The sequence below is a fragment of the Nannospalax galili genome, unplaced genomic scaffold (genome assembly GCF_000622305.1).
Source record: "Nannospalax galili isolate Female #2095 unplaced genomic scaffold, S.galili_v1.0 scaffold82, whole genome shotgun sequence".
Lineage (NCBI taxonomy): Eukaryota > Metazoa > Chordata > Mammalia > Rodentia > Spalacidae > Nannospalax > Nannospalax galili.
Window position 1 is genome coordinate 391,365 of NW_008348862.1, and position 22,586 is coordinate 413,950.

A 22,586-nucleotide genomic window follows, 5' to 3' on the forward strand; every position below is an offset into this window, starting at 1 on the left:
ACAAAACAGGAAAATATATAAAAAGGCAACTTGGCACACTTTAGCTGTCCCTAGGCGACGCTGCCCGAATACAGTAGTACAGAATACAGTAGTATTTCAGCCCACACCCACTTCTCTGCGCTAGGCACCATTTACGGCAATAAAGGTATTGCCTTTCTAGAAACACATATAAAATAAAAAATGAGGAAAATAAATATATGCTTACCCACATGTAATAAAATAGCCTATGTTTTCCTCTACAGTTAGAGTTCCTGAGCTTGTAAAGACTGCAGACTTTCATTTCTACCTTTTCCTGGTGTACAAGACAGGCTATTGTTTCCACATACATTTATGTGCATATTGAGCAAGGCCTACCCATGAGATCCTCCTGCCTCTGCCTCAATGAGTGCTGGGATTAAAGGTGAGCATCGCCACACCCAATGAAGGCATCATTTCTAATGTGGTCTCTTACAACCTTCTACATGCTTATGCTAGGTAAGAAGTGTTCAGTAGATACTTGATGAATTTATTTTTTTATTTTTATTTTATGTGTATGAGTGTTTTGCCTTCATGTATGTAAGGACACCCATGTTGTACAATGTCCCCAGAGGTCAGAGAAGGTGTTGATCTCCTGTAACTGGAGTTACAGATTATCTGCCATGTAGGTACTGGGAACCCAACCCAGGTCCTCTATAAGAGCAGTGTTCTTAAACACTAAGCCATCTCTCCAGCCCCATACTTGATAAATTTAATTGGAGAAGATATATATCTTTCCCTTTCCAATATGATGTTTTCATTTTTATTATTTAATTATTATTATAATTCTTTATATCAGTGTTATGAGAAAAATAAAATCTAAATAATTATTCACACTCACGTTAGCCAGTCAGTTATGAATTACTATAGTGATATTTTTAGTTGGTTGTTTCGTTTTTTGTTGTTAAGACAGTCTCATAGAGCCCAGGCTGCCCTTGAACTAGCGATGTAGTAAATAATCCCTTAAACTTAAAAAAAAAGTATGTATTTATTTTTATGTGTATGAGTGTTTTGCCTACTTACACAGGTAACTGTACCTGTGTCATATAATGCCCACAGAGGCCAGAAGAGGGCGTCAGATCCTCTGGAACTGTAATTATGGATGGCTGTTAGCCACCATGTGGCTTCTGGGAACAGAATCTGGATGAGCAGCCAGTGATCTTAACCACCGAACCATATCTCTCCAGCCCCCACCTTGAATTCTTGATCTTTCCTGCCTCCACCTCCCAAGTGCTGGAATCACAGGCATATACCACCACACTGGACTTTGAGACACTTTAATGGGATTCTGTTCTAAAATAAAATTGAGGAGTTGGGAAGATGGCTCAGCCAGTAACTGCTTGCAATGCAAGCATGAGGACCTGAGTTCAGATCTGCAGAAACCACATAAAAGCTGTGCATGGTGGTGTTCATCTGTACAGCGGGGCTGGGGAGGCAGAAACAGGTGGATCCCAGGCACTAGTCAACCTCATCAATTCCGTGAACTCCAGGTTTCACCGACAGACCCTGTCTCAAAAAGTAAGGTGGAAAGTGATTTAGAAAGACAACTGATGTTAACCTCTGGCCTACAAACACACCACACACACACACACACACACACACTGGCTCTCTCTCTCTCTCCCTCTCTCTCTCTCTCTCTCTCTCTCTCTCTCTCTCTCTTCAACATTTATCAAAAATTGGAAATCTATTGTTCCTTTCATATTCGATTTTCTTTGAGAGAAATTCTTTACTTTTTGTATCAACTAGTTCTTCAGAGAATAGATTGAATTTAGGAATAAAAAAATGTTCCAGTTTTTCTGTCTTGAGGCACTCAATAAAATATGTCACAAAATTTAAAAAGCAGGAACTTAGGAGTTTGGGATCCCACTGGCTGTCCTGTGGGTTCTCAGTCCACATATGAAAGATGGCGGTTTTCACATGATAAGAACAGAATTTATCCAGTTCTTCAAACTCTTTTTTCAACTGTTCCAAAAGGTATTTCATTAGCTTTAAACATTCTTTCCTGGTTAAATAAAAAAGAAGACATTTATTTATTTACTTATTTATTTATTTACAGCCTATCTTTTATAGCAGACCTTTAAGTGTCTTACAAGAAGAGCACTGAAAGAATAGGGATACGTGATAATATGAATACAGTCACCCTAAGCGTGACTGAGCTTTGAACTTTCACACACTTATTTTCCTTCTTTTTTCCCCAATTTTATGTACACTATCTCCACCATTTCCTTAAAAATTTTTATTTACATATACGGGTATGTGTACATGTAACATGAGCACAGCTACATGTAGAGGTCAGAAGGGGTGTCAGATACCCCGGAGCTGAGTTACAGGCCATTGTGAGTTGCTCAACATGGCTGCTGGGAAACGAACCCCTGTGCTCTGGAAGAGCAGCAAGCACTCCTAACTGCTGAGCCATCTCACCAACTCCTTATTTTAAATTCTTTTTTGGAGGCTTTTTTTTGAGACACAGTCTCCCTGTAGCCCCAGCTGGCCTGGAACTTGCCATGTAGACCAGGCTGGCCTCAGTCTCACAGAGATCCTCCTGCATCTGACTCCTAAGTGCTGGCATTAAAGGCTTGCACTGCCATGCCCAGCCATTTTTTTAAATATTTTATCTATTTTTAAAATATTTTTATTTATTATTTTTATTTTATGTGTATGCATGTATTGCCTGAGTGCAGGTAAGTGCACCTGTTGTGCAATGCCCACGGAGGACAGAAGAAGTTGTCCCTGGAACTGGAGTTACAGACAGTTATTAGCTGCCATGTGGGTGCTGGGATTCAAACCCAGGTCTTCTGCAAGAACAACTAGTATTCTTAACCGCTGAGCATCTCTCCAGCCCTTTATCTATTATTTTTATTTTATGTGTATAAGTATATTGCTTGCACATATGTAAGTGCACCTGTGTCATGCAATACCATGGAGACCAGAAGAGGACATTGGATACCCTGGAACTGGAGCTATAGATGGTTGTTAGCCATCAGGCGGGTACTAGGAATCGAACCCACAAGGTCTTCTTCTGCAAATATTTACAATCCAGCTGTTTAGTAGTTGACAATTTTTAAAAAATTATAAAACTGTTTAGCTTTATTAGCAATGTGTTTTTCTTAATGCTTTCTTCAAACCCTGAACATAAAACCTCAAAGAAGGGGGTGGTGGTGAAGAGATAGCTCAGCGGTTAAGAGCACCAGCTACTCTTACAAAGATACTGGGTTTGGTTCCCAGCACCCACATGGCAGTTAACAACTATCTGTAATTCCAGTTCAGGGGATCAAACTCCCTCTTCTGACCTCCATGGGCATTGTATGACAGAGATTCACTTACATACATGCAGGCAAAAACACTCATACAAATAAAAAATAATAATAAAATGTTTTTAAAACCTTCAAAGAGCATCTATGGCTACATGCTGGGTGCCATCACCTTCACTTTTACCTTTTGTGTTCTTCATACTAGTCAACTTTAGGAACACAAAGAAAACACTTTATTTTCAATATAAGTTTTTTTTATTGTTGCTGTTCTGTTTTTGACTTTTTGAGACAGTCTCATATAGCCCAGGTTGGCCTCAAACTTGTCATGTACCAGACGCTGGCCTTGAGCCCTAATCTTTCTCCACCTCTCAAGTACTGAGATTACACCATGCACTACTACAGCTGGCTCAGTCTCACTTCTTCATGGTATATATTCTACCAAGAAAACTGACCCACTTGGTGTGACTTTGAGTGTGGCAAGTCAGTCCGTAACTTCAGCATAGCTACTCCATGCCAAATCAAGCACCAGTGTCCAATAAGAATTGTTCTTTGGCCTCTTCACTTTTCCTGACAATAATACACTCACTCAGTCAGGTGTGATGTGCATGCCTGTAATCACAGTACTTGGGAGCCTGAGGCAATAAGATTACCATGAGTTAAGGCTATCCTTGGCTACAGAGTGAGCTGTAGGCCAGCCTGGGCTACACAGGAAGACACTACCTAGCCCACCCCATAAAAAATATACATGTAGAGAGAGATATTATATAGAGTGTTTCTATAATATGTATATATACATATTCTCTCTCCTTCCCTCCATCCTTCCCCACCTCAGGGCGCCCTACCACTGCCCTTCTCCCAACCCAGCTCAGCAATACTCACCTTCACGCCTGAGCTATGAAACCAAGAAAGAATGTGTCATAGGTGGTCTGCCATTTAAAACAATAAAGACATTACCTGCAACATTTCACTCCATCAGCTTCACAGCATGTTTTATCTGTTCCATGATTATTCAAAATGTACTTTTCAGTGTGAGAGAAAGATAGCCTCCACGTCTCTCCTTTATTTCAGAAAGAAAAACAGGAAACCACTTCACCCAAAGCATCCATATTTAAACAACACAATATTTAAGTTTAGATTCTCTGTATTAAATATTCTGGGGCTGAAGGAATGGCTCAGCGGTTAAGAGCACTGGCTGTTCCTTCCACAGGACCTGGGTTCAGTTTCCAGCATTCACATGGCAGCTCACAAGGGTTTTAATTTCAGATAGAGGGTATCTGACACCCTCTTCTGGCCTTTGAGGGAGCCAGGCACATACATGGTACACTTACATATATGCAGGCAAACACACATAAACATAAAAAATTAAAATATATAAATAAATATGCATGTATATATATATATATATATAATCTTGAAGAAATTCTAGAAGCAGCAGACTAAAAGAAGTAAACCAACACACAAAGTAATTATTTTACTAAAATAGCTATTATACAGCAAAAGTGGACCCAAATGGGAAAAGATGGAAATCAGAAATTAATACATTTACACAAGGTCAAATATATTAACCTCTTACATAGTGCTAAATTCAGATTGGTAATATTTTGCTTCTCTAATAGTTTGTTTTGTTTGGGATATGGTCTTGCTATGTGGCCCAGGTTGGTTTCAAACCCCTGTACTCCAGGAATCCTCCTGCCTCAGCCTCCCAATTAGCTGGGGCTAACAGGTACAAGATCATCATGCTTCTGCTTCCAGAGTCCTGGGATTATAGGGATACACCTCTGCTTGCCTGGCTCCATGAAAATGTTTAGAAAGGCAAAAACTAAGAAAGGTGTTATAAGGACCTCCATTCTTTAAAATGCATTTAAAAAAATATTTTATTATTTTTATTTTATGTGTATGAGTATATTGCCTGCATGTATGTGAGCACACCCCTGTTGTGCAATGCTGCGGAGGTCAGAAGAGGGCTTCGGATTCCCCTGGAACTGGAGTTAAGGACAGTTCGTAGCCACCATGTGGGTGCTGGGAATCAAACCCAGGTCCTCTACAAGAGCAGTCAGTGCTCTTAACCACTGAGCCAACTCTCTAGTCCCAAGGACCTCCATTCTAATACAGGTATCTTCACTGTTGTAAGCCTCTCTGCTCAGTCCCTGGGACACACACACACACACACACACACACACACACACACACAGAGGCAAGGTGTTGCCTGAGTGTAGGTAATCTAGAATGACAAAGGATGGAGAATAGCCAAAGATATGAGTCACAGAGAGAAGCCATCAGCAGCTTCATCCTCCCCGTAATGCAAGGGTGTGAAGAATGTCCAACTGTCAGCCATAGCACCATCAAATGACTCTTTCTCAGAGCTGAAAAGATGGTCAGGGGTTAAGAGCACTGGCTGCTCTTGCAGAGGACCTGGGTTCAGTTCCCAGCACTCATAAGGCAGCTAACAACCGACTATAACTCCAGTTCCAAGGATTCTGGCACCCTCTTCTGGTTTCCATGGCATTACATGTACATGATGCACTTACATATATGCAGGCAAAACACTCATACACATAAAATAAAAATAAACAAAGAACTTTAAACAACTGTTTCTCATTTATAAACTGAGTTATCTTTCGTTCTTCCTCAGGGACGTAGAAAGGACACAAGAAGGTGGCATGGGTTTACTGAGATTTTTGTATCACATACAAGTTCTTGGGACAGCCATCCTAAAAACTATTCAAGGATAAGAACTGTGCTCCTTTTGCAAAACCATAAATAATGATAGTATAATTCCCTTTTCTTTTGTAACTTTTTTTTTTATGTGTATGTGTGTATTGCCTCCATGTAGGTAAGTGCACCCGTGTCATGAAATGCCTACAGAGGTCAGAAGAGACTGTCGGATCCCCTGGGACTGGAGTTACGGACAGTTGTTAGCGGCCATGTGGGTGCTGGGATTTGAACCTGGGTCTTCTGCAAGAACAACCAGTGTCTTAACCACTGAGCAATCTCTCCAGCCCCAGTATAATTCCCTTTTACAAACGAAGTCTCTTGAAGAAAATGACCCTGATACGCAAACAGTATAAAAATGACGATATGCATTCCACACACTGCAAACTGTGAAACTTGGGATGATGGATTATTCCTGAGTTTTCCCAGTAATACTCATTTATAACTTGGTTCATTAAATTTATGGTGCAAATGAAAGCAATCACTTTTTTTTCTTATTACCTGAAAAAACGTCACCATTGTTTACTTTTAGCTATGGATATGCTCAGTCTAGCTCTTAGAACTTGAATGTCACACACAGCCTGAAAACCCATCCTAACAGGTGAGTCTGAGGCTCACAGAGGGAAAAGGAAGCCTCGCCCTGGGGCTGCAGAGCTCTGAGAGCTCCACGAGCAATGGGATTGGAAGACGAAGAAAAGAGGAAAGTGTGGCTGAAGGTGAGCGTCTAGGTGCTGGTGTCAGTATTAAGACAGTGGTAACGGCCGTGAGCTGCAGCATACAGAAACTACATAGACTGTCTTATTTTCGCTTCCCTAGAACTTTGTTCAAGAAGCTTTGATTAACCTAGTGTACAGATCAGCTGCTAAACAGGTTCAGAGAGGCTTCAAAACTAGCTCCAGATCACACAGCTGGCCAGAGAGAAGCCTCGAGATTCAAAACCACCACAGACTGCCTCCAAGGCCAGTAATGTCTTTACTTCAACAAAATTCAGATACAATAACTATACCTTTAAAAGCCAAGTAATTTTTGTTGCTTTTGTTTGGGGCTTTTTTGAGACACAGTCTCATGTAGCACTATAGCCACAGACGATCCTGAACTCCTGATCCTCCTGCCTCTGTTTGGGCAAAGTGCTTGACAACACTACCATAATGATGCACTGCTCAATTCCGTGGTGTCAAGCCCACTTTGTAGCCTATTGAGTTGTGGCTCTTAAGATGCCAGCAGCATTAGTTGGCCGCCTCTGCATAAACAGTAAGTCTTTCACATCTTTCCATTAATTCTTCACATTTAACATACCTTGAAAACTGTCTCCTTCTTTTGCATTCTTGGGTACGAGGTAAAATGGCTCCAGTCTTAGTTTGGTTCTGACTTTTCTTCCAAGCCAGCTTTCAATGGGAAGTCCTTCCTTAGTGCTAGCAGGCCAGCTGCCTTTTGATTCCAAAGCCAGAATTATGTCCACAGATATCTCCTCAGGGTTTCTGATGAGGAGAGTGACAGCAGGGCTTCCAGGTTTTCCCTCCTCCACACTGACCTCTGTACCTGTGTAAGCACGTTGGAGGCAAGAAGAAGCTATTGATTCAATTTTCTCTGGAAATATAGGGAAAACAATATAACTCTAGTTTAAGATCTATGAAATGCAGCTGGGCATGGCGGCACATGTCTTTAATCCCAGCACTCAGGAGGCAGAGACAGGCAGATCTCTGTGAGTTCAAGACCAGCCTGGTCTACATAGTGAGTTCCAACTGGGGCTGTCTCAAAAAAACCAAAAAATAAAAAAGATCTATGAAATGCTAAGTAAAAAGATGAGCATCAGCTCTGGTACAGAATTATACCCCATAAGGCCAAGAGTTTTATCATTTCATTAATATTTACTAATCAGAAGACACTATCACAATTCTACTACCTGTGATGAAGCACCCCTAAAGACTTTGAGGCTTGCAAGTGCTATAATTACATTTTCATACATAATTTTGGATGGTAGAGAGAAGCCTATAAAAAAGGCCACAGAGGAGCATGTTAGAGAGGCTGAGAACAGAACACGGCAATAGCCTAGCCCAGAGGCAGAAAGTATCGAGAAACAGGAGTAGAAGGGAGAGAAATTAAAGAGGCTCAAATCAGGGCTACAGTGTGGCTCAGTGGCAGAGCTTGCCCAACATGTACAAGGTCCTGAGTTTAATCTGTGATCCCCCCACCAAGAAAAAAATTTTTAGGATGGCCTAGGCAACGCAGTGGGACACTCATCTCTAAATAAACAAACAAGCCCAAATCAACAAAGCTGGTACATGCACTAAATCCATGAGTAAGGAAAGCAGGGCATGAGATCCAATTCCAGGATTCTGACCTGTAAAAATGACTGATGTTGAGGCAGCTAGTGCAGGGGGGGGGGGGGGGGGGGCCCCATGCAGTATGTCCTGTGCTGCCCAGACAAGCAAACAGTCTAGGATACCTAACGGATACAGTCAGGATACCCAAAGGTGACCCCAAGAAACCAAAGGGCAAAGATGTCTTCTTACATTCTCTGCACATCTGCACAAAGAATGTGTAAGAAAAAAAACCAAGAGGCCCCAGTCAATTTTGCTGAGCATTCCAAAAAGTGCTCTGAGAGGTGGAAGACAATGCCCAGCAAAGAGAAATCTAAGTTTCATGACATGGCTAGGGCAGACTGAGTATGCTATGGTCAGGAAATGAAAGATTACGGCGGTAAGGGAGGCCAGAAGGAAAATAACATAATGCTCCCAAAAGAACACCATCTGGATTGTTCTTTTTCTACTCTGAATCCCACCTCAAGATCAAATCCACAAACCCTGGCATCTCCACTGGAGACGTGGTGACAAGGCTGGATAAAATGTGCAATTTGAGGGATAGCAGAAAGCAGCGATGTGTCAGCGAGGCTGCAAAGCCCAAAGAAGTACGAGAAGGATGGTGCTCATTAGAAAGAAAGAACAGATGGAGGCAGAGGACATGGACTCTCCATGCCCAAGTGAAGATGGTCACTGCACAGGCGGTATGGTGGTCATAAGTTCAGGGAGCTTTGGGAGGAGGCGGTATATGAGCTGTAGGCTGCTCCCAGGAATGATTTCTGAGAGTCCCCCAGAGGGGGGCAGTGGAGCACCAGGGTGAAGATGCCGGAGACGTCCGCCTCACTGCATCCTTCTCTTCTGTTACCAGGAGGAAGCATCCTTCCATCTCCTAAAGCCACACCTATTCAAAGACAGAGATCAGATCCCTCCTCTGTCACTTTCCCAAGCCTTTTGCTCTTCAGTTCTTCTCTGTCTTGTGGCCCCTCCCTTTCTCCCGGACCATTTTTACACTGGTACAGAGGACTACAGTCTCCCACTCTAAAACACACCTCTGCTGACTCTACTTCCTCCTTCCCACACTTACTCATATTTTTTTTCTTTTCTTTTTTTAGATTTTTTGAGACAGGGTCTCCCTGTAGCCCCAGCTGGCCTGGAACTCACTATGTAGACCAGGCTGGCCTCAAGCTCACAGAAATCCACTGCTGGGATTAAAGACATGTGCCACCACACCCAGCCCTTCCCCATATTTTGCTTCCTTCCCAGAAACACTTCCTAGAGTTGCCAACACAACTCCTCGTTGCATCCCTTTCACTCTTGGGGTCCATCACGCTACTGAAACTGCTCTTGTCCCAGCCCGGTAAAACAGCGATCCCATGTGCCAACTTCTAGACATCAGCAGCACTCTGTCTCCTGCTTTTCTCATCCTCTTCTCCTGGGCCTCAGGGACCCTCTTTCTATCACTCAGCACTGCAATTTCCCTCCACTGCACTCCTGACACCTCTTTGCTAGACTTTTCACCACAAGGCTTACTACTTTCTAGTACACAGATGCGTATTTATTCAACTTTGTATGACTTGCATGGCTACGCTTACAAGATAGTAAGGCATAGAAGTGTATGGAACTCTTCAACTATTGTTTTTCATTTAATTAACTGTACCTGAGTCAATCAATACTGACTACACTAATGAATAGATGGTTTCCACTGTGCCCAGGTGGTCTCACCCATTCCTAATGTTAACCATGCGTTGATGACTTCCCAATATTTATTTGTAGCCTGGGTGTATCATCTGCTCACCAGACCTAAATCCACTGACATACGTGACCCATCTACTTTTTGTGTCACAAGAATCTCTATCCTACATATCAAATTCAAACTCTTCACATCCCAAAATACATTTCCTGAAGTTTGGATCTTAAAGGCCCTCCAGGTCACACCTTAAAGGCTTGCCCCTCAGGGTGGTGGTATCTGGAGACATGGAGGTTTTTAGGCCACTCTGCATGCCTTTGAAGGGATTGTGGGATCAGTTCCTTCTTTCTTGTTTCTGCTCCACCACATACTCCTACCTTGATGTGTAGCCACAAGCCCAGGGCAATGAGGCCAACCAATCACAGACTGAAGGTTCAAACTGAGCTCTAAGTTAATTCCATCAAATATTTGTTAGAATAACAGAAATCTGACCAACACGATATTCTTCCTCAGTTCTTCTCATTTTAGAGAATAGCACAATCACAACCGATCCACCGAGATGCTCAATCCAGAAACCTGGGAGCTATCTTCATTCAGTTCACTCTTATCCTCTACAATTAAAGCAGCCAGTTACGAGAACACCCTCAGCTTGAGCCTGCCTGCTTCTCTCTACCCTCAGCACCCTATGCCACCCCTCTCAGCTACCACCATCTTGTATTTCAATTATTAAAATAGTCTCCTTTCTGAAGCTAGAGAGATGGCTCAGTGGTTAAGAGCACTGGCTGCTCTTTCAGAGGACCCAAGTTCAGGTCCCAGTGCCTACACTGGGCAGCTCACAACTGCCTGTAACTCTAGCCCCAGGGAATCTGACACCCTCTCCTGGCCTCTGTGAGCACCAGCACTCAACATGTACATAACCACACACAGACACATAATAAAAAATAATAAAATAAATCTTTATTTAAAATGTCAGAGGCAAGAGCATTTCAACAAGTTCAAGACCAGCCTGGACTACATAGTAAGGTCCTGTCTCACAAAAGCAAAAATGGGGTGGGGGAGCTATTTGAGAGAGCAGAGGTATCAGGAGAGGTGTGCATGTTGGTAATGAGTAGGTAGCATCAGGTCTGCAAGAATCAAAAGCACAAATCTTACCTTTAATGTTTTTAACTTCTTCCTCAATGATTTTCCTAAACTTAGACAACATCTTGGAAGCTGATAACATTTCCTCTTCTAAAAACTGATTTAGAGGATTTCCATTCGGAAGTCTTTTGAACTTCACAAAGTAATAAGCACCAGTGTTACAATATTCTTGTAGCTCAATTCTGGGGACTTCCAGTTTAAACATGACATCAAATTCATTAGGTGCAGAAATCTAAGGAACAGTAAAAATACCATTGAAATACTTCCTTGTGAATACGTTCCAAACAACTGCGTTTTTCTTCTTGAAATTTCTACTTGAAGCTCTACTTTGAACAAGATTCATCCCATCTAGGAGCAGGATCACTGGGGCTAGCAGAGCTAGAAGAGAACTTGTAACTGCTTTTAGCTTGTGGAATCTATTCCTCAATTCTTCTTTCTTTATCTGAGAGCAACCATGTTTGCTTTACTTATTTGATTATTTGTTTTGAGACAGGGTCTTACTCTGTAGCCCAGGCTGGCCTGGAGTGCACTGTGTAGCTAAGGACTGGACTAGAACTCATGATAAAATTTCTGCCTCAGACTCCCAAGTGCTGAGATTACAGATGTTAACTACTATACCTGGCAAATTTCTATAATTAAAATAACTGTAAATGATATTTAGCTTTTAAAATCCATCCCAGTTGCTTCTTCTGAATTTAAAGTTTAATAAAATTAAAAACCTTTAGGATGGTACCTTTTATATCACAAGATACAGACTGCAGCCACCCTTCTGTCACAATGGTCACAGAAATGTGTGTTGACACCAATAATCTCAGCCCTTCGAAGACTAAGGCACGGGGATTACAAGTTCAAGGCCAACCTGGGCACACAATGATCCCTGTCTCAAAAAGAAAAAGAAACAAGGCTGGAAAGATAGCCCAGTGGTTAAGAGCACTCGCTACTCTTGCAGAGGGCCTGGGTTCAATCCCCAGCACCCATACCCATCTGTAACTCCAGTTCCAGGGGATCTGACACCCTCTTCTGAACTCCTTGGGTACTGCATGACTCTGGTGCACTGACATACAGGCAAACACTCATACATAGAAAATAAAAATAAAAATAATTGTTTGGTTTTTCTTGTTTTGTTTTGTTTGTTTGGTGCAGGATCTCCCTGTTGCTCCAGCTGACCTGGAACTTGCTATGTAGACCAGGCTGGCCTCAATCTCACAGAGATCCATCTGCATCTGCCTCCTGAGTGTAATCTAACTTTTCATCTTCACAATAATCATAGCAATTATAATAAATATTTTTCCTATATTAAAAATATAGGAAGCTGGGCCTGGTGACACATACCTTTAATCCCAGCACTCAGGAAGCAGAGGCAGGCAGATAGATCCCTAGGGGATCTGGTCTAATAGCAAGTTCCAGGCCAGCTGGGGCTATAGGGATACTGTCTCAAAAGACTAAAAAAGTAAAAATCAGTAACACAGATGGATGGGAATATAGCTCAATTGGTAGAATATTTGCCTAGCATGCATGAAGCCCTGGGTTCAATCCTCAGCACTATATAAACTGTGCATCGTGATACACACTTGTAATCAATCCCAACACTAAGGAGGTGCAGGCAGGAGGATCAGAAGTTGGCAGTCATCCTTGGCTACACACTGCATTAAAGGCCAGCCTGGGATAGATCACACCCTACCTAAAAACCCAAAATAAATAACACAAGGCCTTCCACTGTTAGAGCTATACTTTAAGTACAGCTATAAGACTGCACTGTTCAATAAAGAACCAACAGCCACATCTGTCTGCTGACCATATTAAATGTGGCTAGTCCAAAAAGATCTGTGTGATGGACTCCTGAAACCTGTATGTTGAAGCCTTACCCACAACGTAACTGTATTTGGAGACAGGGCCTTAAGGAAATAACTCAGGTAGACATGGTCCTAACCTGATAAGCCGTATAAGAGCACATGCAGGTACCACATACATGCCCTGAGGAAAGACCATGTAAACACAGTCAGAAGGAATCCAGCTACAACGAAGAAGGTTCTTACTAGATTGAAACCATGCTCATAACCCAATTTTTAAAAATAATTGGCAGGATAGTGTGGAAATGAATTTTACAGTATGGATATGCTCTAGACAAATGACTGTTACTCAACCTTGCAACTAAAAGTTAATCTTATCATAGCTTGTTTATAATGTAAACAAGCCTACTGGGTCTTGAGCTCCTCTTGTAACCTAAAGCATGAAGCTGTAATCCCTCATGATCCTGCCTTGTCTTTGACCCACAACAATGTATGAATGTGTATGTTCTACAAACAGCTGGCATTTGCTGAATATCAAGCTACAGACAGCTGATATTTGTTGAAAGCAACAGACTGTCTTCTTCGTGTTGCAAATAATAGATGGGATTAAACTGATAACATCTCTGTGATTATATGCATACTGTCCTGGGTCAGTAGGAGTCAGAAGGAACAAACTCCTGATAAGGGTCTGTACTTATACTTCCCCATTTTATGCTGGATATAATGTTGCAAGAAAAGAAATCAAGTCCTTGTTCAAGAGCATAATTCTGGCAGAATTCTTGACTAAAATGGACGCTAAGAGTCAGGCCGTCTTTATTCAAGCATTGCCATAATGTGGCATCACACAGTGATGCTGCAGAAGAGTAGAACATATGAAATCAAAGCAGAGGGGTTAAATGACTAAGTAAAGATGGGGGTGTGAGATGGAGAGAGGAAGGGGTGGCAGGTGGCTTAACCAAAACCAATAGATCCTTGGATCTATGAAAAAGCCTTATAGAGACCCACTAGTTAGTGAACTAATTTCAAAAGACAAAAAAAAAAAAAAAAAAGAGTTCAGGGGCTGGAGAAATTGCTGAGCAGTCAAGAACACTGGCTGTTCTTGCAGAGGACCCAGTTTTGATTCCTAGCACCCTCATGGTAGCTAACAACCATCCATAACTCCAGTCATATTTTATTTGTATATTTATTTTTTATTTCTACTTTAATATCTTTTTGAGACAGCGTCTCCCAGTAGCCCCAGCTGGTCTGGAACTTGCTATGTAGACCAGGCTGGCCTTGAACTTACAGAGATTCACCTGCCTCTGCCTCCCAAGTTGTGGGATTAAAGGCATGTGCTACCATGCCTGGCTTATTTTAATTTTTTTTTTTTCAGTCTTTTTGAGACAGAGTCTCCCTGTAGCCCCAGCTGTCCTGGAACTTACTATGTAGACCAGGCTGGCTTTGAACTCAAAGAGATCTGCCTGCCTCTGCCTCCTGAGTGCTGGGATTAAAGATGTGTGCCACCATGCCCAGCCTTATTTTAACTTTTTTATGTGTATGAATGTATTGCCTGTATGTATGTAAGTACATCTGTGTCATGCAATGCCTGAGGAGGTCAAAAGAGGGCGTCCAATTTCCTTGGAACTGGAGTTACAGATGGTTGTTAGTGGCCATGTAGGTGCTGAGAATTGAACCTGGATCCTCTGCAAGAGCAGTCAGTGCTCTTAACCACTGAGCCATCTCTCCAGCCCAATAAAATATTTTTTTAAATAATCTTTTTTTAAAAAGGAGTTCAAACAAAATTACCTTATATGGATGAATAATGCCATTTCCAGAAGACATGGGTTATTAAATGAAAATAACAATGCAAGACATGGAATCATGAAATTCCTCTTCTTTTTTTTTTTTTTTTTTTTTTTTTTTTTTGAGACAGGGTCTCCCTGTAGCCCCAGCTGTCCTGGAACTATGTAGACCACGCTGGCTTTGAACTCACAGAGATCCGTCTGCTTCTACCTCCTAAGTGCTGGGGCTACAGGCGTGCGCCACCATGCCTGCATGGGATTCCTCTTTACAAGCTAATTATCAGGGAAGTCTGAGATCCCCAAACAAGAGGCAATTGCCACTGACTGTTCTTGGTTAGCCACCATAACTACATGATAAGATCCTGTAACTGAAGAAACTATACACTTTGGCTACAGGACAGAGAAAAATCAGTCTCCAGCCAACAGAGAAACTTCCCCCTGCTGGCTAGTTTTTACAGTGCCAGAAGGTGCTCTGCAGGCTGCTGGGGAAGAAAAAGCGCTAATGGTCTTACCTAGTACTGAACATGCATGCTGCAGTTCCAACCTGCCAGGAAAGATGTGCCCACTGCTGCAATAGTGGCATGACTGTTATGAGGTAACTAACTGCTTTCTGATTAGATTTGAGGTCTGTCCCACAGGAGGGAATTTCGTGTCTGGTACTAGTCCCGGCCAAAAGTCCATGGCTAGGGAGGTAGAGGAAAGGGGGTTAGGTCTTCAAGGCTAGCCTTGGTTACAATGTGAGCTCCAGGGCAGCCAGAGACACATGAGACCCTGTCTCAAAGTCAAACCAGTCAGATGAGGTGGCACACTCCTTTAGTCCCAGCATTTGGGAGGCAGACGCAGGCAGATCTCTGTGAGAGTGAGGCCAGACTGATCTACATAGTGAGTTCTAGGCCAGCTGGGGCTGCAGGGAGACCCTGTCTCAAAAAAAGAAAAAGATTTACCTCTCAGTGTGCTTTCTCTCTGCTTTTTCTTGTCTGCAGGGAGTATTCTCCAGTCAAGGTCATTTTGATAATGTGTCAAAAGGCTCTTCTAAATGCAAAGTTTTCCTAATTCTCTGGTGCCAAATGGGGGGAAAAAGGTGGCAAAGTCTAAGCAGGATGGAGATTTTCTGAGACTTGCAAGATTAAAAAAAAAAGTGTGGTAGTTAAAAATATACATACAGGTACTCTTAATTTACTACAATGTGTCATGTATGTAATTCGGATTCAACTCTAGTTTAAAAAAATAAAATGAAAAAGGAACAGTAAGTAGATGATAATTAATGCAAAAATAAGGCTGGAGAGATGGTTCAGCAGTTAAGAGCACTGACTGTTCATGCAGAGGGCCTGGGCTCAGCTCCCAGCACCCGCATGGCTGACAACTGTCTACAACTCCAGTTCCAGGGGAAGTCAACACACTCTTCTGATCTCCATGGACACTGCACTATACCAGTGCACTTACATACATGCAGGCAATACACTCATACATGTAAAAATAAAAATAATAAATTTTAAAAAATAGAATGTAAAAATAAAGATTTTTTAATAAAAAAGGAATTCTATATAAAGATTAAGATGGTTAATGGTTTTCCAGAATGATGAAGACAACTAAAAACCTAAACAAGTCATAAAGGGTTTAAGTTGGTTATATAAGGTAAATAAAGGATAAGATTTAGAGGCTATATATGTATAAAATATTAAAATGGTTATGGTCAAAGCTCAATAAATTGATATCAAACCTCTACTTAAATCAAGAGTTACCATATATTATTAATCTGCTCTTGGTAATGGTTACAAGTAATTAAATGATCAAAGGGATTTAAAGGGACAATAGTTTGCCCCTCGTCCTCCAAAGTCAACTAGGTTCCAAGGGACTGTAATAAGCCCTCAAACTGCCCTTTAGCTCTGGTAAGTCCCCCGTCCTATTGTTCAGGGAGGCCAATGGAGACTCCACTGAGTGAACACTAACAAGTATCCATTCTACAAAGAGGAAGTGGGGGGCAACACCAAGGAAAAAAATTCCCTCCACACTTCCAAGCAAAGCCATGACGTGCCCTGACATAGATGAAACAACTAGGAAAAGGAACCAAAGGAGCCAAAGGCTCCTCCCAAGCCCAAGTGACCCATGAAATGCCCAACAGAAAAGCACAGCCAAAGATTAAAATGAGAGCCGGGCATGGTAGCGCATGCCTTTAATCCCAGCACTCAGGAGGCCGAGGCAGGAGGATCACTGTGAGTTTAAGTCCAGCCTGATCTACATAATGAGTTCCAGGCTAGCTGGGGCTGCAGGGAGACCCTGTTTCAAAAAACAAAAAAGAACAAAAAACAAAACAAAACAAAAAACACTTAAAATTAGAAGCCGAAGAGATGACTCAATGGTTAAGAGTACTGGCTGCTCTTGCAGAGGACCTGGGTTCAATTCCCTGAAACTACATGGAGACTAACAACAATCTCTAACTCCAGTTCCAGGGAATCCAATGACCTCTTCTGGCCTCTGTGGGCATTGCATGTATGTGGTACACTTACATGCAGACAAAACACTCATATACAAAATAATTTCTAAAAGTTTTTAATTAAAATGATTTGTTTAACATGCTAAGGGATCAAACTCCTCAAACATCAGACTCAAACCCCTATGAGGTATTTTTTAGAGAATTTCTCATTAATGATTTTTTTGGTAAGAAAAATGTTGCCCAGATATAGGACATCACGACCTTGACTCAATCCAACCCTACAACACCTAGCTATAAGCAAGACAGACAGACCCACTATTGTTTCAACCTATAAATCAAATGATGGTTAAATTTCTTCTCTCTCTCCTCTCTAAAAGCCATCTGTGAAGGATATCTCACTGTGGTTCCAGGCACTCCAATAGCTATCGAAGTGCCTGAAAGCAGATTCCGGGTTCATCACAATCAAGTGTAGCCTTGGAGACCAAAGAAGGAAATGAGGTGCCCAATGGATGAATGCTCTTGTGAGCCTATCAAGGGACCCTAATGTCCTTTGACTTGAGCATCTTGAAAATATCCTCTGTTCCTGGCTGGCTGCCTGCTTGGGTTTATAATGCTTATAACTCTTGTCTTTCCTTCTCATGCACATCTCTATCCAGGTGCCAGCCAAGGACCTCCTTTCCTCTCTATACCTGGCTGTTATACAGACGGAACTACCAGTAGACATTTGGGGTCCCCAGTATGACATGTAGGGACACCACTGGAGGGGTGTCCCAACTGCCATATCAGATGATCCCCAACCAGTAGGAAGAAGTAGGATTCAGTAATTACTCCAACTCCCTAAATGGCAATTAAGGTTACCTCTTCAAGGTGGGGAAGGAAGATGAGAACAGGTCATAGAAATAAGACAGCAAGTTCAGGATGGGGAGCCCCAAAACAATAGTTCAAAAATGTCTTTGGTTTTCTGGCCAGGAATATAAAAGGGAGCCTTGATTTCTTGTCTCACCAAATGAGTCACCCCATCTGGAAGCTCATTGAGAAAGAAAAATCTAGTTCAGAGAGTAATCCCTTCTCCACAACAGCTTTTGGAATTAATCTCTAGACTTTCATGGTAAAAACTAGTTACCTCATTTCCCAATTTCAGCCCATCGTTTCTTTGTTGTTTTTTTTAATCTTTTTGAGACAGGGTCTCCCAGTAGCCTCAGCTGAACTGGAACTATGTAGACCAGGCTGGTCTTGAGCTCACAGAGATCGGCCTGCCTCTGCCTCCCAAGTACTGGGCCCATCTCTTAAATGATTGTTACCTCTTCGGAGGGGATAATGGAAAGAATGGAATCCCAGGTGGTGACATGCCCTAGTCTCCTCCCTTAAGTGTTAATCCAGTGAGGCAGGTTAGAGACCTGGGTAGGTGATACCCTTAAAAAGATGGGAACCTACCTTAGGATAATCTACTTTTCCTTCCCAAAACTCCTGCCCCCTAGAGCAATCTCCACCAACCCAGTGGCCGTGAGGTTCAACTGGGTATGCCCACCTTTCTGAGTTCTGACTCCAAGAGGCCTGTCTTTTTCTTCTCTTGCATCTTCTTGTTTCAAATGCTGGGCAGAGCCTAAGCATGCTTTGGAACTCCCTCATGCTTTGACCTTCCTTGCTCTTTTTCTAAAGCTCCCTTTGTGCGGCTGCCTACCCCAGGTGGCTCACCTCCACCTGCCTGATCTCAAGCCTTTGTTCCTTCTCACCACATTCTCCTCTTCCCTTCCAGGCAGCTGAGATTTACAGGGTGCCTGCTGTGGGGTTTTCTTTTTAAACTCACAGGGCTGTGGCTGTGGGGTTTTCCTTTTAAACTCACAGGGCTGTTGGGATGGCTCAGTGGGTAAGAGCACTGGCTGCCCTTGCAGAGAACCGGGGTTCCATTCCCAGCACCCACATAGCGGCTAACGACTGTCTGTAACTGCAGTTCCAAGGGAATCCAACGTCCTCTTCTGATCTCCACAAGCACGGCATGACATGGGTGCAGGCAATACACTCACACACAAAATAAAAATAGTAAGTAAAAAAATTTTTTGGTCTTTTTTTTTGGAGAGTTTCCCCGTAGCCCCAGCTGACCTTGGAACTATGCAGACTAGGTTGGCCTTGAACTCACAGAGCTCTGTCTGCATCTGCCTCCCAGGTGCTGGGACTGGCGCATGCCCGGTAATAAAATGTTATTTTAGAAAATAGTTCACCAACTTTCAATTTGTATGGACACGAATATTCTGACTCAACCATTCACAAACAAATGTAGCTGTGTAAGAAGCCTTAAAGCAAGTACAGTGGACTGTATTTAGGAAATACAGTTCTTTCGTATCTGTAAGAAAACCTTTCATTTTTTTCAAATCTTTACTATGAGTTTTCTGTGACAACTGTATGAGATTGTTTTTAAGAACTTCTATTTATTTATTTTTGAGATAGGGTCTCATATATTCCAGGCTGGCCTGGAACTTGTTATGTAGCTGATGAGATTTGACCATCCAACCTCCCTGCCTATGTCCTGAGCGCTAGGATTGCCAGTACACACTACCACAAGCCAGCTGCTGTGGAGCTGGACACAGAACCCATGTTCAGTGGGGCATGGTGGAGCAGGCAGAAGTAGATCTCGGTGGGTCTGAGCCAGCCTGGTCTACATGGCAACACTACCAACTCCATTCCCATTTCCTTGTATGGCATTTTTGAAAGAAAGGCTGGTAGTGAAACTCAGATGCATAATCCCTTGCACTCATGAAGCCCTGGGTTCAATTCCCAGCACCGCAGCACGATAAAAAGGAAGTTAGAGAAGGAAGGACTAACTGGAGGGTGGATTTTAAGGGAGAAGAGTTGAAGTTTTTTTTATCTCTTCAGTAAAAGTTTGCTAGATATATTAATTTACTAATTTTGGTCAGCGATCACTTCAAATGATCCAAGTCAGAATTTGATTTAGGATTGCAGGTCAACAACCCACCAGGCACTCTCTCTGTTCAAGAAACTCCACACGTCTGCTGGCCGGAGTAAACCTACACGTCGGAATTCCTCCGAAGACGCTGTGTTTCGTGGTAGCTAGCAATCACCGTTGATTGCTGTATGCGCACTGGATACATGGATGGATCAGCAAACTTTAACCGTCACAGGCCACCAACAACCAAGAGAGGAATCCCGAGCCCAGGGATGCGGGGAATCCCAGGGAGATAGGGAGGCAGGCAGGGCGTAGGCTCGGAGCACCCGCTCCAGGAAACAGCAGGCAATCCTGGGCTCACCTTCACGTGCTCGTAGTAACTCCCAGTGTTCATCAGGGCCAGGTCTTTGAACTCCGACTCCCGGTTCCGCACTCTCCGGAGCAGGTGCGCCACGACCCCATTGACCACCTTGGCCGCCACCGAGATTTCCGCGCGTCTCAACCTCAATTTGTCTAGCACTGGCCGGGGATTCCAGTCGTCTGACGCCACCTCCCTCAGTCCGAGGCTCCTGGCCCGCAGCTCCCTGGATGTCGGCGGGGCTCTGGGCTCCCGCACAGAGCGCGCCCCTCTCCCTGGCCGAGGCCCGGCTGCGACCGCGGGCGGCTCGGGGCTGGCGGACTGCTCCGGGTCTCTCTCCGGTAGCGCGGGTGCTTCGTCCGCAGTGGCGGGCTGAGCATCTTTCGTGCGCACCAACGCCCTCCCGGGGCGCGCTCGAGGCCCGCGGGCTCGCGGCTCACCCGACGCTACCCGGGTGCTGGGCTCGGGTCTGGAGCGCGCGCCTCTCCCGCGGCGAGGCCCCGCCTCATCCTCTGGGTGCTCGGTGTCACCCGCGGTGGAGCGCGGAGCATCCTTCCTGCGCACCGACGCCCTCCCGGGGCTCACTGGAGGCGCGCAGGCTCCAGGCTCACCCGACGTTGTCGGGATGCTGGGTCCCCTCCGGGAGCGCGCGCCTCTCCTGGGGTGAGGCCCCGCTGCGTCCTCCCGGGACCCGGTATCGGCGGGCGGCTCGGGGGCGGTGGGCTGAGCATCCTTCGCGCGCACTGACGCCCTACCGGGGCGCGCTCCGGGCGCGCAGGCTGGCGGCTCCCCCGTGGAGGCCCCGGTGCACTCCGCCCGCAGCGATCGCGCCCCCCTGGCTCGGCCGCAGCTTCCCGCGTGGGGCCTGGCGGCCCGGGTCCCGCTGGGCTCGGCCGGGGTGTCGGTAGCACCGGGCTCCCAGGCGTCCGCGCCGGCAGCTCCGGCCCGCGGAGAGTTCCAAGTTGTCCTTACACGTCTAGAGTCCATGATCCGAGGCTCCTGGCTGCCAGAAAGGAGAATCGACTTCGAGGAAAGGGCGGCGGGAAGAGGAACTCTCAGTGACGGCTTAAAAACGAAACTTAAACATCTGGCGGGAACTTATGCAGCCTCTGGGACAGGAGGAGCCTATGGGAGGTCACGCGGAGCACGCTGCAGCCAGGAAGAGGCGGTCCAGGAGAGTAGAACTTTCTCACCCGGCAGTGAGAAAGACTAGTCACCAGCCTGGAAACCACCCTAACTTAACCGCAACGTCCCAGAAGACAGTCAGCAGCTTAGACAGCCAAATTTGCTGACCTACCACCAAAAATTATTTTGGGACATTGCAGGCTCTTGCACATTTGAAGTTGATAAAAACGTATTCGATATAAGCTTTAAGTAAGTTATTAATCAGAAATAGAAATATACTCAACCTTTACAAGATAGAATATGAGTAACTGGAATTATTTTAATTGACTTTCTGAAAAAGCACACAAGAACTTTTTTAAAAAATTATGTGTATATGTGTGGGTTTGTGCACTGGAGTACAGTGCTGGAGTTGGCAGGAATCAAACTCAAGTCCTCTGGAAGAGCGGTATGTGCTCTTAACCATCTCTCCAGCCCCCAGCATATAAGGTCTTAAAGAATTTGTTGAAATTTCCTGAGTTTCCTAAGCAGCACAGTATAAACCAGCCACACTATCTGGGCCGTGATTCGAGTGTCTCAATGCAGGATTTCAGATAGTTGTTTCTAAAACTAATCTTTTCTAACAGTGCCTTCTCCTTTGAAAGTTGTCCTTAGCAGAATTTCTTTTACTTCTCTGCCTTTTGCTGGACATTCTTTTAAAAGCTGCCCTTGAGTAATTAACAGCTAGGTTTTTTCTGTTGATTTATAAAGCCCAGGCCATCACAGCCTTCAGCTAACATCAGAATGTAATGCCGTTCCTTATTACATAGTTCTGTACATCCACTAACATAAAGCCTGTGAATTGCTGTGATGTTTAACTTGCAAGTGTGCATGCGTGTGTGTGTGTGTGTGTGTGTGTGTGTAGCCTCAGGAGGGCAAGATTGATTTTAGTGTCTGAACAGAGGGAAAAAATGGAGAGACATAGCCTGGTTAGAAAGACACTGTTGCGCATGAAGCCATCCCCCTGCCCCAACTCCTTCCCTTCTGTATGAACACCCTTTTCTGCACATTAGTGCCCCAGGATGGAAACTTGTCTTCTGAGCATTGATTTTTGA

The 22,586-nt window shown here is 43.9% G+C and overlaps 1 protein-coding gene across 1 annotated transcript; it reads right to left on the reverse strand.

Moving 5' to 3' along the window:
• Positions 1 to 1,650: 1,650 nt before the first annotated feature.
• Positions 1,651 to 21,560, reverse strand: Cgas (cyclic GMP-AMP synthase). The gene is made up of 5 exons (XM_008846114.2): positions 20,374 to 21,560; positions 11,118 to 11,337; positions 7,275 to 7,517; positions 4,221 to 4,323; positions 1,651 to 2,017 (listed from the first exon to the last, which is right to left on the reverse strand). The coding sequence occupies exons 1-5, from the start codon at positions 21,355 to 21,357 to the stop codon at positions 1,675 to 1,677; spliced, it is 1,893 nt and encodes a 630-aa protein (XP_008844336.1). The 5' UTR covers positions 21,358 to 21,560; the 3' UTR covers positions 1,651 to 1,674.
• Positions 21,561 to 22,586: the final 1,026 nt, after the last annotated feature.

Excerpts from the sequence above, each read along its gene's own strand:
- Cgas (XM_008846114.2), bottom strand. The coding sequence starts at position 21,357 with ATGGACTCTAGACGTGTAAGGACAACTTGGAACTCTCCGCGGGCCGGA. Across the intron at positions 11,338-20,373 it reads GTTACTACGAGCACGTGAAG|ATTTCTGCACCTAATGAATT; the intron begins GTGAGCCCAGGA and ends ACTGTTCCTTAG. Across the intron at positions 4,324-7,274 it reads AGAAGGAGACAGTTTTCAAG|GAGAGACGTGGAGGCTATCT; the intron begins GTATGTTAAATG and ends TCTGAAATAAAG.